Here is an 18,299-nt window from a genome sequence, read left to right on the forward strand (position 1 = left end):
CTACAAAATTTAAGTTGCATCTATCCATTCCCCATTCATGAAAATCTCATAAACAACATACGCCTCTCTATCCACTCTTTTGCAGTCTCCAACTGGTTATCTTCCAGGATTGGATTGGATTTAGCTCCATCTATCTTCCAATACACTCTGAACAGTTTTCCGTTTCCTGCATCCACACAGCATGATGCAGCCACCAGTGCATTTCACTGTGGGCATGGTGGATTTAGAGAGCAGAGTAATGTTGAGGCCTAATCTGGCCAAAGCAACTTCTTTCCCTTGCTTGCTGTGCTCCCCTTATTGTTGAGGTAAATCCCACATAGTACTTTTCCATGTTTATTCTTTTAATCTTCCTTGTCATTTTTCGATAAAGGCCAAATTTGCAAAAGGTACAATGAACATTCTCTTGCTGATATATTCATCCAGAGGAGCAGTGTGCCTCTGCAGCTCCCCCAGAGTAACCATGGCCTTTTGTTGGATTCTGGCTAGTGCTCTCTTTGTACAATTTGTCTGTTTAGGTGGAGAGCTATGAGTTTGTGGGTTTGCTGCAATACGGTAGTCTTATTTTTAAATGATGGATTGAACTGTGCTCTGAGATCTCTAAAGTATGGGATATTATTTAATAGCCTTACCCTGCTTTTAGCTTCTCTGCAACTTCCTAATCTGTCTGGTGTGTTCTTTGGTGTTCATGGAGCTGTTTGTTTGCTTATGTTGTCTAAAAATCCTCAAAGACCCTTTCAGAACAGTGGCATTTGGGTGGAATTAAATTGACATAAGGTAACATTGCTCTGCCACCGGAGTGTAACATGACTGTAATGATTAGGAAGAGTTGCCTGATCAGCCAACATTACAGCAAAAAAGCCAGACAAAAAAAAAAAAAAATTCAAATGAGTCGCACAGCAGGTCCATGAAGTTATGGGAAACTAGTGAGAAATTGATATTAAAGCCCAAGTTTTTGCAGCAAGAGGAATAACGACGAGGGGCACAAAAAAGTGTTGTGCCTCCAGCCATTAAGGACTGGACTACAGGAGGCTGGTATGAGAATATTAATCCTGCAATAAACTGCAGTAATATTTTCAGTCAGCAGGAAGAGGAGTGTCACTGTGTGAAAATGTGACATAATATGAAATATTGCAAAATGAAAACTGTGAATACATTTGTGAGGGACCAAGTGAGTGTAGTTGTCCTTTTAATAGTAAATGATTCCTTTTCAATCATTTACCGCTGGATTTGATGACTAGTTTGCCAAATATTTTTGCCTTTGTTGCAAAAATGCAATGTAAGAATTCACAAACTGTTCAGGGTCAGTAAAAGGGATTAAGTTCAGTCTTTTACCAAGAAAGGTGAGATACTGCACCATATATGTTTAAGTTTCTTTACTCCAGTTCAAAGAAACAAAAGCCATTTTTACCTTCCTCTTGCTTCAGCTCTGTGGAGTGTTTGTGCAAAGGCAATATTAGGGATTCATTTTCTGCATTTTTCTCTACTGTGTCTCTAACCTTTTTATTTTTCTTGCAATTCCTACAATGTTTTTATGGATGTAGTAATTGACATTAATAGTGATCAGCAAACAAATGACAAATGTTACTACTGTATGCTTGGAAAACATGTAAAACAGGCAACATATGACAGATGTTTAACTCCCAGGTTGAATTCACCATTTAATATTTTGTGTGGATGCTTCATTGCATGAGAAAAATGTGCATCTGTATGGGTGAATGATTGCAGCATGTATGGCATGCAAACTCTGAACTGTGATGAACGCTTGCTGGTTTTACTATTTTACCAGCCATCTTCAACAGAAACGTTTGCCAAAGGATAGATAGAAGTTTGAACTACTAAAGTAAATGATGCCAACAACTAATCAATACAAGAGCATAAAGTTTGCCGGCACAACATGAAATCAGTTCTGTGCTTTACAAAATCAAATATAAGTTTATTTAGTACAATAGGCTGTCCATCTAATAGTACAGTATGTTTGTTCTTATTTCAGTATTCAGTACATAAATATCCACTGTAAGTAAATGCAAATGATATAAATGAGTCAGTTTCCATCAAAATCAATACCATGGAAAATCCAGTGCAGGGGTAAAAATACTCAAAATATCAAGAACTATGTCATCAGATGACTCCACCAAGAACATACATTCATCTTTAAAATGTGGGAATATAATCAAAGTACCTTGATAACCAAATGTTAACAGTGCATACCACACAATCATAAAGTTGTATTAGGATTGCTCCTAATATCTCCTGTTCTTCTTCCCAAACAAACAAACAAACAAAAAAAAAAAAAAGTTGATATAAGCAGTCCCTATGGTGTCAACAGGCTGAATCCTACATAATCTGGGCATACAGGTCTGATGTGTTTATAACAACATTGCAGGGAAGTTAGAATTATCTTTCCTTTTAAAGGATTCTGCTTAACTGAGTGTTTAATGTATACAAAACTTATGCAGTTAGGGGAAAATGTCAAAAAAATCTCAGTGTCCAATATGACATACATTAAATCTTTAAATCTTTTTTTTTTCTTGTACATATTTCTTGCTGTTAGTATACAGTATTTTTTGTTGCAATTCATTTCCAGCTATGAGGGACTCGTTAAATGTATTTACAAATCAAACTTACCTTGGGTGTGGAAGTAAATAAGCCTCTCCCGACTAAAAAAGTCCTACGCTGAATTAAGTTGGCAAGAAAATTGCAATCATCACCATTTCTTAGTTTAATCAAAATATGCAATGTTTTTTTTTGTTTTTTTTAATAGTTTGATATCTAAGTGCCCCAGAAAACTTTAAAACCACACATTTGAAAGTATGTACCTTCTGCTTCATTCTTAATCACGGGTTAATACCATGCTACTAGTCTGACAATGCTAACACAATTTACAAGTAAGACATTTTGAAGGAAAACCTTTTAAAACTTGCACTGTACCACTGAGTTCTTCTCATACCACTTTTGATTCAACATTCTTGCAATTGTTGGGAGAATACAAGGTCCTTGTATAAGTTCAATAGAGAACCAACAGTACCTTTTATATTTACATTCCTTTTAAAATTATTAATCACTATTTTTTACAACGGTTTTTAAAATTCTTAGGATGTTAACAATAGATTACATAATATTTTAGGTGATCTTAAAACATGAAGGCCGACAAGCTACAAAATAGGGAGGTTGTTTTATGTTAGCGTGAACATTCATTTAAATAAAAAAAAAGATGATTAGTAGTTGTATTAAATTTGCTTTTGGAAATCTTTTCATACTATGCTTCATAACAAAAGCAAAAGACATGATGCCTACTTGTTAGATGTAAAATTTTACCATTAAATTCACACCGAATCCTCCTCATGATAATAAAGACACTCGTTGCGTTCTCTGTTTTCAGCTGTCCACAATGTTTCATTCGAATCTTGTGTTGATTTGTAACATGTTTTTGATATGCAACCTCTGTTTGGGGGTATTAACTGGTTTGTGTGCACATTTGTACTGATTTTCTGGACAGTGAACAAAGAAGCAGAAAAAAAAGGCTGCTAATACTAAAGGATGATAATTAGCAAAACTTGGTAATGAATTTCTAAATTCTACAACAGAAAGGTTTATCAGAGAACTCTATCACAGAGTAACTTAGCTCCAAAATCAATTGGTGTGAAGTTTGTACTGACATGTCAGACCCAAACAAAAGGATTCACCAGGTGTTCAGAGCAAAACACTTATTTCTAAATACTGCAACAATAGAGATTTCTTTTTTTTTTTTAAAGAAATGCACAGATTATTTTTTCATACATATTTGGAGGTGTTATTTGTTCACATTGTACGGGATGAAAAAACAATATATGCAGGCAAGACTAATAAAGTGATGCTGATGTGCTTTGTGAAGCAATGTTTGCCTTCAGCTTCCAGCTCTAAGATGGGATCTCTCCTACAGGATCACGTATATAACCCATCCATTTCTAACTGTGCAGAGCCTGGTGGATTCAACAAAGGCTTCTCCTCAAAGGCATGCTGTCCATGGACACTCTTATTTGAAGTCCTCTGCAGAAAATAAATGTGGCAGAGCACATGCGGCTTTGATGAGGTTAAAGTGAGGCATATCAGTCTTAACTAAAGCAGGAGGAGAAACCAGATCAGTATGACAGCATGGAACTGATCTGTGGTGACCTCTGCCACCGCTGGTAAGATGACGATACAGAGTCCTGAACATTTAAAGCATCCTTTTAGACCGATAGTGTCTGTCACAAACAGCATGTCTTGGCTTCCTTTTTCCACAGGGTGATGACAGAATGTCAAGCTCTGTGACAGAGGCAGCGTTTCCTCATACATTCAAATCTGCTAAATTTGTGTAGCAGGTGATTCGAGGCAAAGTTGAGCAGATGTTGACAAAAACAAATCCTGTTGTCTTTTTCTCCATATCACACGGTCAGTGGGAGTTGCCATACCATAAGAGTGTTTTCTAAAGAGTCTCCACTTGTCCTAGAACCTACCCCTATTCCTTCCTTCAGTCTACGAAAACCTTTTCCTCCTGATATGACTGCAGCAGATATCACCCTGTCCCTACGCACCGCGTCCTTCTCACATGGACGTCCTCGAACCCACATTTCCGGATCATCGCTGAGTTCGTAGATAGATCCGTCCTCCACGCTGTGCTCCAAAGACTCCAGGGACGAGTCGGAGGCCTCGTCCCCGTGAGCTGTCAGTGGCCGTCCCGGTAGTCCTGATGTGGAGCGCAGCCTGTACTGCAGCAGAACGCCCCGTCCTTTTCCTTTCTCTTCTGCTTTGTAGCAACTGGAAGGTTGCAAGGATTCCTGTGAGGAGGAGTCACTTCGGTCTTCACCTCCACAGGCAGAGTCTGGTCCGTCCCCAACAGAATCCCTCTTGAGCAGATCAGGAGACAAAGTGCTGGTGGTTGCCACAAGAAAGTCCACAGGTCCACAGTGAGCATTTAGGGAGATCATTCCCTTTCCTGTGAAAATTAATGCACATTTAGGTTCCATTCATGAGAAAAAACACTGGGACCAGGTGGGCGTCAATCACATGCTCAATAAGAATGTTATGCAACCTGAATAATGTGGAATGAAAAATGACTTGAACCTCACTTTCCATCATGCCATTAACAGTGTACTGAAATTATTTTTCATAATTTTGTGACTGTTGAAGCAATAACTCTACCCATAGCTTGTGGGGCATTTACATATTATTCAATAAACTCACTTGCAATAAGGCGGCTGGGAAGTGAAGGCTGTGCAAGTGGGGAAGTAACCACCTTATTCACTTGGTATGACAAAACACTGCAAAGCAGTTTTTAAATATTCTGCATTTATATATATGGTATATATGTATGCATAATGATTTGTGGGTTAGCTGACTGAAAATATTTTCACTGATTCCCACAGTCGCATAACAAAAATGTGAAGTGTGACCTCTATAATGGACAGTTCAGAGTAATTTTCCATCGAAAACAGTTTCTTCCCGTCTCTTTTGACCTCAGAAGATGATGTTCAGCCATACCTGTTATTTTGGGGATGCCCTCCAGTTTAGGAACTGGAAGAGTGATGATTAAACCTTGGGCTGTTCCCACCCATAACAACCCTTGGCAAATTAGAAGACTTGTCACCCGCATGTTCTTTTGACCTGTAATGTAGGAAACATAGACAGAAAATGGATTTTTCCTTGTCAGCTATTGTAAGAGAAAATTACAGTATGTTCTAGTAAAAGTATGAGAAAAAAAATACTTATTATTGCTGAGTGCTGTGGTAAATCTAATCTTTGAAGCAGTTCCCAAAAACTTGGAATTATTTTACTTGTTGCCAATCCAGATTAAATCCAACATTCTTGGAGAGACCACAGACATTGCAGACATTTTTTGTTTGAGATCTGTGCAGTTTTGTGGTTTCACACGCTGCTCTACAGGTGTTTGTGTCTGGAAACATGTGTCAAACAGAACATGACATGACTGGTAGTGTTGCTCACAGGAGCCAGCTGGTCCCTCTGTTATTCTTCCACTTCTTGCACCAGTGATATTACAAAACCCATTGTGCACTGTTTTGTCTGATCATGTTGTATAAATGCCTGTCTGCTGAAAATAAACACAAATCATTTTCATGAAGATAATGAGGACATGGCAAAAGTGGTAGCATCCCTGAGGGGAAAACTTTGAATTAGGCTAGATTTCAATTTAAAGCCTTATATACAGTGGACTTCAAAAGTCTACACAACTCTTTAAAAAAGGCCAGGCATTTGTGATTTAAAAAGTTACACAATAATAAATCCTTTTTCCATCTCTAGTGTGCAATGTCATATTCAGTTTAACTAAAAAAAACAAGTCTCTTAGAATAAATTATCATTAAAAGTCTTGCAACAAGTTGCGTAAGTGTGCACACACTTAAAGACTGAACTTCCTTTTGGTAACATTTCAGCATTTAGCCTTAGTCAGAACACGTCTAGTGTCAGTTATAATAGATCTGCTTAGTCTAAAATAAAGTTCAGGTATCCTTCTTAAAATTTCCTGACATTTAGAGCATGGAGAGCCGTTACAAAGGATTGGAGGAATATTACTGTATACATGTATAACTCAGAATAAGGGTACAGAATAGCTAAATTACACAATAAAGACACATCCTAATGAATTTAAAATGATGGAACAACAGTAACAGTACAATATGGATGTACAATATTAGAAAATCTTGCAGTAGTGATAACAAAGATCGCAATGACGATACCAGGTGCAAGACAACTGATATGAAAAAGACATTAAAAATAATAAAAGTAAATGATTTTCTGAATCATCCACAAATAGAAATCCTATAATTCCATGCACTATTCATATTTTATTGAATAAAACCAATAAGTGAGATTGCATTCTCATTAGAAAGTTGTCGATATGGCAAAAAAGTACTTTAGAAATGGAACCAAACTGGTTCTTCCCTGTGGTTTAAGAAATGTATAAACTTTATACGTTCTAAAATTCTCTCGTATCCTGAACTGTTCTCAGAAGCTGATACTGATGTCCTCTGTTAACATGACAAATTGTGTAACTCAGAGATATGTTTTTCAAACTGAATTTTCTGGATTTTGTTATATAGCATGTTAAAAGGAGCGGGATCTATTTTTGCTGCGTTTGTTTGTACAGTTCTACATTAGTGCCAGCGGAGGAGAACTGCGTTCTTTTCATCCAAGAACATTCATTGTTTCCAGCTAACGCAAGGCTAAAGCAGCATTGTTAAATGTAGGTTTTATTTTTGAATCCATTCTATAATTCCACATGTTTTTGTCTTCCACTGTGGCCTAGTTATCATAAGACCACTTATCATAACATCCATGGCAACCTTAATTGAATTACACCAACACTTATTTTGACACAACCAAGAGAAAGCTCATTTGCATGTGTAGCTGTATTTACACGCTTGTTCTGTGCCATGCTTCAAATTTGATGCTTTGTACAAAAGGCTCAGTGGTGTCATTAATTAATTTATTATCATGCACGAAGATGAGTCATCCAACGAAGGAAACAGATGATGCATGTGTAAGATAAAACAGAAACCATACCATTAAATATTTAATAGTATTTAGGTTGAGTTTTGTTGGAGGGACAGAGCACAGGGGGGGGGGGAAAGTCCTTTATTTTAATTCGTCTCCCACCTGCTAGCATTGCTGTATAGTCTATTGGAGCTTAAGTGAGCAAGCGATCCTCATGAACACCCGCTCTAAAGGTTACAATGAAGTCTGAATATAAGTCAGGGGATGTGGGGACTATGCTTTGTCTTTGCAAGAGTGATAAAAAGGGATAATGTAAAAGCAGTTGAGATTAAAGAGCTACAGCAACCCCTCCAGCAATCGCCATCCTCCAGTGCTTGCAACAATGTACACACTGCAATATCATGAGGGAGTTGGCATCTTTCCTGAAAAGATGCTTGAAAAGATACATGTCTTTTATGTCAATCAAAATATTTTGGAATATATATATATTTTTTTCCACCCTAAGGATTGATCTATTAAAAGCATTGGTACATAAGAGATCAGCAGTTTCCTTAGCCTCTGAAAGTTCTCTCTTGTTTACTGCAGCTGGAATTCCCCATTGAGTAGAAATCACATTAGAGTAGAAAGGATTAGGGGGTATATCATTACTGCATGTCCTAGCATAAGTCAAGGAGAAACCTAGGGGAGCCGAGACCCAGTGATGAGGGAAAACTATCAAAATTTCATGTTCCGTTTCTGTGGTTGCAGAGTGTCGAGGGAGCTTCTTTTCTCCTGTGAGCTCAACAAATCACAACTTAAGTCAAAGATCCTCCTCTCTTTGTGGACCCTGTAGACATGAGCCTAGCAACTTTTTTTTTTTTTTTTTTGCACCCTGCAGCAAGTTTGCATCATGGCTTTTGTTCACTTGCTCTTAAGTGCCTGGATGTTGTTACAGCCAGCGTGCGGAGCTTTTTTTTTTTTTTTTTTTTTGCACCCTGCAACTTCCCCCAGGGCCAAACCTTAAGGCAACCACATTTCCTTACACATGCTGCATATTTTAAGGAAGAGGAGCGGAAAATGACCTTTGGGCCAGTCGTTTTTTTCTGGATGCCATGATCGTGGAAGTCTGTCCTCCTTTAAACCTCTACTCCAGCACTTAAAGGAAACACAAACCTTTGAACTAAATGAGAAGATGGTGTTCTTTGAAATACATCCCTGTTGTTGTGCTTTGTTTTTTTCAGGCAAAAATCCTCAGTGTGTTGGAGTATCGGATGAAATCCAATACGGAAGGCAAGATGTTATATTTTGTCTTTAAAAAGGTAAATGGTTTTCTCATGTGAGATGAATTTTTTTTGTTTTTGTTTTTTTTTATGAGTAAAGAACCCAAATACCGAAGGGAGTGTACCAAAACTTCAGGACTTGAGATTAAAGAGCTGGATGTATGAACAGGTGGTGATATGTTTATCATAGCTCCTCCCTCAAACAGCAAGTGAAACAGGCATCCACACTTGCTGATAAATATTTCATCCACCAGTAAGGAATGAACACTGCGAGTGTGCCATCTGAGGAATTTGAAATGGACTGACTGAAGCAGCAGTGACATGTAAAATGAAGGTGAGAGGATTTGATGGCAGATCAGATAATGAAACTGGGACAGAAATAAAGTAAAATGAAAACTGTAAAACTCTGGGGTTACTGGTACTAGTACACACACGGGACATTTAGATGCATTATCAGAAGAAACAAACCTCAAGAAATATTTATTTCCATTGTAATGTAATATTTGAAAAATAACTTGAAGTAACCCTTGTAGCATGGTCTGTCTCAGTCGAATGTAAATTTTAAGGTCAAATGTAAACTTTTCTCCAGGTCCTGTCAAGGTCTAGTCAAAACAACTTTTATTCCCAAAGGTGGCATCTCACGATCTCCAAAATATGAGAATAACATGGCCTGGCAAAGATTTTATGCTTATATAAAAAGTATTTTCTGGCTGCCTGTTGATACATATCAACCATTGTTTGAATGATAAAATAAAGAATTCAGAAAACTTTTAAATACTGATATAATCCATCGGGTTTTTAATTAACTTTCATTATCAATTGTTGCTGGTAGAAAACGTAAACATGAGCTTGCCTGTTAATCAGTAGAACATCACTTTTTTTTAATAGTCATTTGGAAAACACCCTCAGTTATGAGAGTTGTATCTAAAACTTGGTGATATTTTCTGTCAAAATGTGTTGAAGAAATTATTGAAATTGTTTTTTTATTGACTGTGTATTGTACCAATCTGAAGCGAGCCTGCTTCAGATTTGTTGATCAGTATTTCTTGATGTGTTTGAAATTCACTTGGATCAAATGTCTTGTCCTTTTTGTTTCTTATTGGACTGTATACTGTGTTATTCTGTTTCTATGTAAAGTTCTTGCAAGATTTTGCCCACAATACCCAACCTGTCTCTCTCTAGAAAACAAGTGGAGGTGGGCGATGGGGGCACATGAGCAGATAAAAAGCTGAAAGTCATACAGTTTACATCTGATCAACTGAATCACTTTGCTCTCTTCTGTTTTAATTTTACGACAGTTTTAATTCTGGTATTTGAAGCTGATGAAGCTGACTCTTAGTTTCATCTGAATTTTTACATTTATCGCTTAAATTAAAGTAGGTACAGAACAATACTGGAAATTATCAGAGAGTAATAATCTCTTTGTTCTCTTGATACATTTTTGCATCCATATACAAACAAAAATAACCCCCCAAAAGAGGGAAAAAACCCCAACAAAATTACTAAAGTTGGTACCAAGTAAAATATTTTTAGAACAAAGCATAACATATCAGTAAGAAAACTGTTCAGCAGAAACCATTGCGTAAAATTTTATGAAACAATAAACTCCTTTTTTTATATATACATCTGAAGCTTATGAATGCCTGAATGCATACAAAGGTGCTGATGTGTGTTGTCCGTTTACCAGTGTTCTGCAGCATTGAACGTGTTGAAATGTTGATTTCCTGCAGAAGCTCCAGTGTTTCTGTATGAAAGAGACGAATGGAGGAGCCCTCTGAGAAGGCCATCCACACCCCCCCACCAGCACAGGCCATATGTGTAACACTGATCATTGGGTCTGGATGGACTTCAAATTTCTGTAAGAAAAAAAAAAAATGGATTAACAATTAAAGCGTAAATAATACCCCTGTGAAAGCACAAGCTCACCCCAGACAAATTTTGAAAATTTCCAACAAAGTGGGCGGAGCCAAGAGACACTGAGGGGCACAGCCAAGTGTGGGGATGAGTGGAGGGGGTTAAGTGGGGCTGTGGTCAGGATGAAAGAATCTCTGTTGCCAACTTGACATTTCTTCACTATATTTAACAACTCTTTGAGCTCTTTTTTTTTTTTTTTTTCCCCAAAAAGTAACTACTGACAAATCTTTTTTTTATTACTGGATACGTTTATGGCGACATTGTGTGCAGGCACCAGTCGCTCTGCAGCTCTGCTGCAGCCCTGCTGTGTCCTGAGCGAGCGTGCTGCAGTGAGTCCCACAGCACAGCAGTCAGTCACACACAGCCATCCGTCCTCCAGCATACCGCCAGTAGTCTGAGCAGAGAAGACCCATTCCACTTCATGTTCACTTAGAGAATATATCACACATCACGTGCAGAGCTGAAACAGTAGTGATCAATGCTCTTCATTCTCGCAGTTCCATCTCCTGATTTGCCACCAGAGGTGCGTCTGAGTGAGATGTTTTTATGTCCAAATGCGATACTATTGGTCACGTAAAGCTTGTGACCAATAGGAAAATTCAACTGCAGTAGCCACCACTGAGATGACGGCAGGTAAAGTATAGCAGAATTAAACAAATTTACATTGGCTTGTCAATATTTGCACTGAAACATTAAGAACGTACCCTTAGGAACAAATGTAGATACTTTATGTACTAAAAGAAAAGTTGATTTAGTTGATTACTCTTTAAGATGCTTACTAAGCTCTCTTACTGATGCTGTCCCAGGATTTTGAGCAATGTTTCCTTACAAACCTCTGACACTTTTAGCTGAATTTATGTCGAGGTTAAATTACATACAAATGGCTGTATTTTCTAATAAGTGGACTTTTGAAGACAATTTTTTCCATTGGATTTCACAAAGGGTTATCACAGTAAAATAGGCTAAATACATGTGCAAGTTAGACTTTTGCAAATATTTAATTAAAAACAGAAATTCATAGCCACTTAGATTCCTGCTGTGTTGTTTCTTGATGGTTAGCATATTAAATCCTAGGGAAATATTTGATGAAAAATGAGGATAGAAAAAATGTTCAGGGGTGAGGAATATTTTTACAACCTACTCTGTACATTCACACAATAGGAAATATTGATTTCTGCAGACTTAGCTAAAGAGTTTTAATATTTCAATCATTATTCTAAATCAACTATTAAAGCCCCCCATTTTTAACAGTTTAAAGCATCGTTTGTTTATCGGTTGTTAATGTTGACTGATGAGGTCAGCAGAGACCCCCCAAATCACATCCATTTGTTGCCACAAACTTGCTTTTGCAAATTAGATCTAAATGTCCCTCTTAATTTCATAATTTGCAGAGTCCCAGATCCACAGAGAATGTTTTTTTGCATCATTCTTGCAGCTTCTATCTTTTAAAGAGCACAATGTAGCAAGAGTTTCAGGCACACAGTCTTAATGAGTTGTTTGAAATGAATGCAATGAGCCTTATCGTGGCAACACATGCAGCCCCTGCGGTCTTTGGCGTGACAAGGGGTGGTTTGGGCATAATCTTGGAACTCATATCACCGTCAATACACAAGTTGCATAAAACTGGGCAATTACTCAGCTTTGGGGTGGGGGTGACTGAGTGAGGATGAGAATTTACCACCCACCCCAACCCAAGTGCACTGGCAGACAGGGATTACCACCTGTTTGTGCGCCCTTGCCAGTAGGCCTTCCTTTGTTTGAAATTAGGGAAAAGAAGCCTTTGATGTTTTTTTCCTCTTTTAATTGATGCTCCAGCAGCAGGCGCCTTATATAGCTGGGAAACTATATATAATACATCTCAGTGTTTTTGCAGTGATCAAAAAGTTCAATATTTATAATTAGAAGGTACATTTTGCCCCCAGTAACCCACTTTTAATCAAACAGGACGAGCTTGCACAAAAACAGTGTTCAGAGTTTCATCTTCCTATACGTTGCATCGCATAATTATCACATTAATCATTATCAAGCATGGTGGAGCTAACAGCGACTTTCAGCTCATCAATTCCTGACATACTGTGGTTGCAGATTGCCATCTTGCCAGCCATATGTCTGAAACCACCTGGAGGGCGTTCTGTTAAGTGAAGAACAGTACATCACAGGAGACCGACGGAGTCCAGAAAAGCAAATCACATAAGACGCTTTTTTTTTTACAGCATGTCTTTAATATTTCTAGTAAAGTAATATATGCATTTAATCTAGTTTTACACTGAGTAGCTGAATTCCCTAAACATTTTATGATATATAGTCACTGTGGACCAAATGTGCTGAATGCCTGCTGAGCTGTGTCATATACAGGGATAAGTACAAGTCACAATGTTGCCCCCAACCAACAATCTGGTATTAGTCTACTGAATCCAGCAAGATGAGGTAGTCAGTGAAGCTTGACAGTAGTAATGTGCCCTTTTCCACTCAGCTCCGCAGTGTCACACTAACGGCAACATCCCTCCTATAGTCCACCTCCAGCGGCGGGAAATAACAGCAGAGGCAGAGTCGCAAACACTACAGCTGGTCTGAACAGCTCATTAGTCCTTCATTACACCAGGCGACAAGGTGTCTTTGTCCTTTGCCATGAGCTGAATCCACATCTCCACTGTGAGGGCGAGGGAGTGGACAGGGCAGCTGAGTGATAGGTTAAACCAAGAGGAGCAGAAAATAATATGGTGAAGAAAAGAACAAGGGGATGCCAGTAAGTACTGATCAGAGCCTGCAAGCACCATGCATGTCCTTTTACGTTAAGGCCTGGTAGAATCTGAGTGAAAGAGACCTCTGCAGTGGCCTTTAACACAAAGATCGGGCTATAAAAAGCAAAAGCGTCAGTGCTAACAGCAGATTCAATCAACCCCTACTGTCTGACTAAATTGTAGATAAAATTTGACTTGATTGGTTAAGATTTTCTTAATTTTCTCTCCAATTAAGCTGTTTCAAAATCCGATTGTCATCCTCAATTCCTGCTGCTATTTAGCCCTTTTATATGCTCTGATTAAATGTAAATTGGGTTTATAGTTTTTTTGTTTTTGTTTGTTTGTTTGTTTGTTTTTTGCTATTTCACTTACAGTTTAAGGCTTCTGTTAGGAGTAAAATGGTTTTCAAAAAACTATTCAAAACTAAGACAGTTTTATAAGACGTGGACCTTGGTAGAGAGAGCGGTTCAGAGCACGGCTGTAATAGGTTTTGCAAAAAGAAACAAAAATAATGAGCCGATGCCACAGACAGCTCAGCAACAAAATAGCCCACTGAGACATCATTTTAATATCTCTCTGCCACTTAACTTTCAGCGCTCACCTCTGTTCTCTAAGAAATATGCAGAAGGGTATAAATCCAGTCACTTTGATTGTGAAAAGAAAGCTGCATGGATTCAGATTTTGTAGTCTCCAAAGGATAATACTGGCCCACAATGGGGATAAGAAAGAGTTTAAGACATTTAAAAATATCATAAATGTTCTTACAGAGAAATATACTGAATTTTGAAGACAATTTTCATTCACTTATTCTTTTGTAAAGCTTTGGCCCACCAATGTGGATTTTAGCTGAAAGCAAATTTGCTTTAGTTATAACATAAGTAGGGTTGTCATGATGCAAACACTTCAAAAACGACAAAGGTACTAAGACATAAATATTTTATACTGCAGAAACATGGTTCTTTTAAATTAAGAGCAAAAAACATGTTTAATTACATGTTATGTAATTATGGAATAATTCAGCCCTCATTTAGAAAGATATACAATTTAAAATAGTCACTTCCAGGTTTGGTAAAATGGTAAACAAGACAACACTTCATATAAGTGGTAATATTCTTTAAGGAAGTATGTACCTTTGATTCAGTAATTATTTTATTATGATTGTGCAACACTTAGACTTATCCCATATTTTCACATAATATGGAATATTATGTGAAAATATAATATCCCATATTATACTGTATCCAATATCATTGAATACAGTGACAGATGTGCTGAGTTTCTATGACTTGTCTTTAAAGCCAAGTATTCAAAGATCAAATTCTGTCCATAGTGAAATATATTGAAATGTTGATTAAATTACCAGGAAGCTTTAAATTATTTTGGATGACCTGATGAATGACCAAGGGTATTTGCTGACCCTTTTGTCGCCAATTAACATGTTGGCTTTTTCTCCATTAAAGTAAAAAAATTTCCCAGATTTGGTCTGAAAGGACGAACTGGCTTATAAACCAGCTGCTTTAGCCGCAGGAACTTAATTTATTTCTGTATAGTATGGTATAATTTGGTTATCCTGTACATAATTTCCATTTACCCCAGTAGTGGGTAGACAATGTAATGAAATAATACAAAGATGAAGGCTAAAACAAATAGTGCTATCAAACTTCCTTAGGGTTCTGCTGGTGCCAATTTAGAAACCACAGGAAACGGTCTTGTTCTTCCAGAAAGAGTAAAGGTTATTTTTTAAATAACAACAGATTTAGAATTCAAGACTTGTAACAAGATGCTTGACTGCAGGATGAGTCGCAGAAAATGAAACAGGGCAGCGATGTCCAGTAAAGTCATAGAAAAACAATTTAACAGTGTGGCAAATTTTACAAAACAATGACAATCCATGTAGAAAAGCAACACAACCAAGAACGTGACTGTTCAAACCTGTCCTGTCATCTTGGAGGAGCAAACATAATTCTTGTTCAGGTTCTTTACATGCACAGCGGCTCCTGTGCAGCTCGTACCCTTGGGTCCACATTAGTCAGTAAGACAAGGTTAGAAAAGAGGTAACTAGAGCTGACCTGCGAAGCTCTCTGGGACACACCCTGAACCAGAACTGTGCTTTCATTGCGTGGCCAATCAGCTGCTTAAGCATGAGTCTCTAGAGGACAGGGTGAGGGAAGAAGAGGTGATGAACAAAAGGAGACATTTCAAGCTCAGCTCTTTCCTGATTATGTGGATCCTGGAGCTGACTTGGTAAGCAGCTGTCCTTTTAGTGAAAGTCCAGATTTGTCAACTGCTTCTCCTCATTTGCTGCAGCTTACAGCCATGATAATGAGTAATTACACCATGTTAGAAAACGAAGGTTTGGAAACCAGGACGTATTAAAAAAAAGCCTTGGCTGGTGCTAAAATTAAGCAATTGCAACCTCAGATAAGCAAACAACATATGGTGTATTTCACTATGTCATTAATTATATAACTAGGACTTTGTCGGGAAAAACAGAGTAGGGATTACATTGTAATGCACTGAAGGACAGCCGTTTACAAGCAACAATCTAAATTAATGGCCTTCTGTGAGTTGGTATTAGTCCCCATTACGTGTTTAGGAATTGTGTCCAATACACTCCAATGAAACACTTTGACTCCTTTCTTCTGTAGACCAATCTCATTCCCCATTTTAGCTGCCAGTGTTGGAGTGCAAGGACTCCAGATGCTAAATTCAGCGTTATGAATTGTTGCTCTTTGACAAATCTTTTTTAAAAGTGTAGGAGGGGAGGGAGGGGGGTAATGTTTCTTAAAATGGTACTGCAATGATATTCAGTATTTAAATGCTATCTGAGACTTAGGGTAGGGAATCATTTTTTTGCAATTTCTCTGAGTAGCAAGATCGCATAAAGTGGTGCTTCAAACTTTTGGACGAATTGCCTTGAATACCTTTTGTATTGCCTTGAACATTTTCCATTTGTTAAAAATTCTTCTCGTGATGGAAGAATGGACAGTTGATTGGTTGGAAAAACGCCTTGTAAACCTTTCTGGTTATTTTGGACAATAACAATACTTTTATCATCTTGCTGATGCCAAATCCACATAACATCTTGTCAGTGCTAGTGATGCATACGGAGGTTTGTGGGCTCGGGGAGTTCAGTTTCACAGAGATGAATCGGCGACTGGACAGAGACTAGCTGAAGGGAGCCGAGGCTCACTTAACTTCATTTTCATTACATGTTGAAATGAAGACTAGATCTGATCTAGTTTATATTCTCCTAAAAGTGAAGCTATTGCTTAATTTTTTTTTTTGCTTGTTTGATAAATGTTATCAATCCTACCAGTAAAATGTGAACTTATTCAGCCTGCATGTATTTACTACATATGCTTTTTTATTCTCCAACATAAAACTCAATCTATTTATTCAACTATGTCCAATCTCCTTTGACATATAATTAAATGGTAATGGGTTTCAGTTTGGTCTCTCAGTATCATGTTTACCTTGCCCAGAATAATTTGGTTTTATGTCATTCATTATCATAGACCACAGCCAGAAAACTCGCACTGCTCTACACTCTGACAAATCAAAAAGAGAGAACACCTCGGAGGATAACTGCACAAAAAATGGAAATAATGACAGACACAACCGCCAGTTTGACTTTTAGAAAATGATAGTGCAAGGCACTGTGTCATCACTCACAGTTCCTGCAGTATAGCTTATTTGTGTAGGGCTTCTACACATTTTTTATGAATCTACAAGAGGGCCTGCCTCGTTGTCCATGTAGTGGCTCCAGTGGCAGTAAATCTTGATGACATTGCAGATTAGATTGCTGGCTCTCAAAGGTTGTATTCATAAATCTTCCCTGAAATGAAAGAATATTACCTCAAATGTTGCACGAAAAAAATATATGTAAAGATAACATAATGTCTTGTTGGTTCTCTAAAGCTTTAGCGACGTTTTAGTTTAAAAAAAATTACAGAATTCTGTTGACAGAATGTTAGGATTAATAGAAGAATCCGTTTCCTTTATTTTTGTTTTCAAAGTAGTATTTCTGAATTGTTTTTACTATAAAGGATGTTTTTTTTTTTACAGTTTAGCAATAAATTGAGTTTTTAATAAATAGTGTACTTTTTGGGAAATTTAATTTCAGAGCAGGTAAAATGCCTTTGCCAGCAGGGTTTTAAAAGTGATGGTTACCTTGAAAAAGCACCTTGACTTCTGATTACTCCGTAAAAATGTATCTTGGTTACTTTACTGATTACTTGATTTTATAAGTAATTAACTTGGATTACAAGTTACTTTATTACTTACATTCAGCAGCTGTAAACAGCCTCAACATAATGACAACTTGGGTGAGTAAATCTTGTTTAAGGGCAGCACTTCAGAAATAATGTCCGAGTGTGTCTGGAGAAATTGAACTTCATTTTCTAAGAGATTTAGAAAATAAAACTTAATTTGTTACTGATTTTAAAAAAATAAGAAGGGTTAAGAGTGGGGGTGGAGTTTTTTCTTTTAATTAAGTTCTTTAAGATCTCTAGGTATTGTGATGCATTTCTGTATTTATTCTTCTTTTGCGATTAGGTCACTGTTGAAAAAGAGATTTTGTTATGAAAATTTTAACCCACAAACAAGAATTTCAGGATCCTACAGGGGTTTACCTGAGTCGTAAGGGTAGATATTTGTATGACTGTGACAGAGTTCCCACAGCTTGCCCACACAGATTCATCCAGCACCAGCAAAGTCCGAATTGGCTCCGCTCCCAGGCTAACGCATATTGGAGATTCAGGGTCCCAGAGGTCATCTGCAATAACACATAAACCTTTTTATCTCAAAGATTAACAGAAAAGTCGAAAAATCATAGGCTTTCTTTTTTTTTTCCCAAGGTAGCTAATAAACTACAAAAACAGGCCCTCAGCATTTACTCTAACAGTGTCATATGGAG

General features: G+C 37.5%; 1 protein-coding gene across 4 annotated transcripts in view; it reads right to left on the reverse strand.

Moving 5' to 3' along the window:
• Positions 1 to 1,912: 1,912 nt before the first annotated feature.
• Positions 1,913 to 18,299, reverse strand: part of arhgef10la (Rho guanine nucleotide exchange factor (GEF) 10-like a) — a 125,721-nt gene continuing 109,334 nt past the window's right edge. For all 4 annotated transcript variants that reach the window (XM_016668940.1, XM_016668941.1, XM_007547024.2 and 1 more), the window contains 4 exons: positions 18,016 to 18,158; positions 10,411 to 10,582; positions 5,500 to 5,622; positions 1,913 to 4,954 (listed from right to left, as the gene is read on the reverse strand). In XM_016668940.1, coding sequence (XP_016524426.1) covers positions 4,404 to 4,954; positions 5,500 to 5,622; positions 10,411 to 10,582; positions 18,016 to 18,158 — 989 coding nt within the window. In that variant the 3' untranslated portion in view covers positions 1,913 to 4,403. The remainder of the gene's footprint in view (positions 4,955 to 5,499; positions 5,623 to 10,410; positions 10,583 to 18,015; positions 18,159 to 18,299) is intronic.

The sequence above is a fragment of the Poecilia formosa genome, unplaced genomic scaffold, assembly GCF_000485575.1.
Source record: "Poecilia formosa unplaced genomic scaffold, Poecilia_formosa-5.1.2 Scaffold18, whole genome shotgun sequence".
Lineage (NCBI taxonomy): Eukaryota > Metazoa > Chordata > Actinopteri > Cyprinodontiformes > Poeciliidae > Poecilia > Poecilia formosa.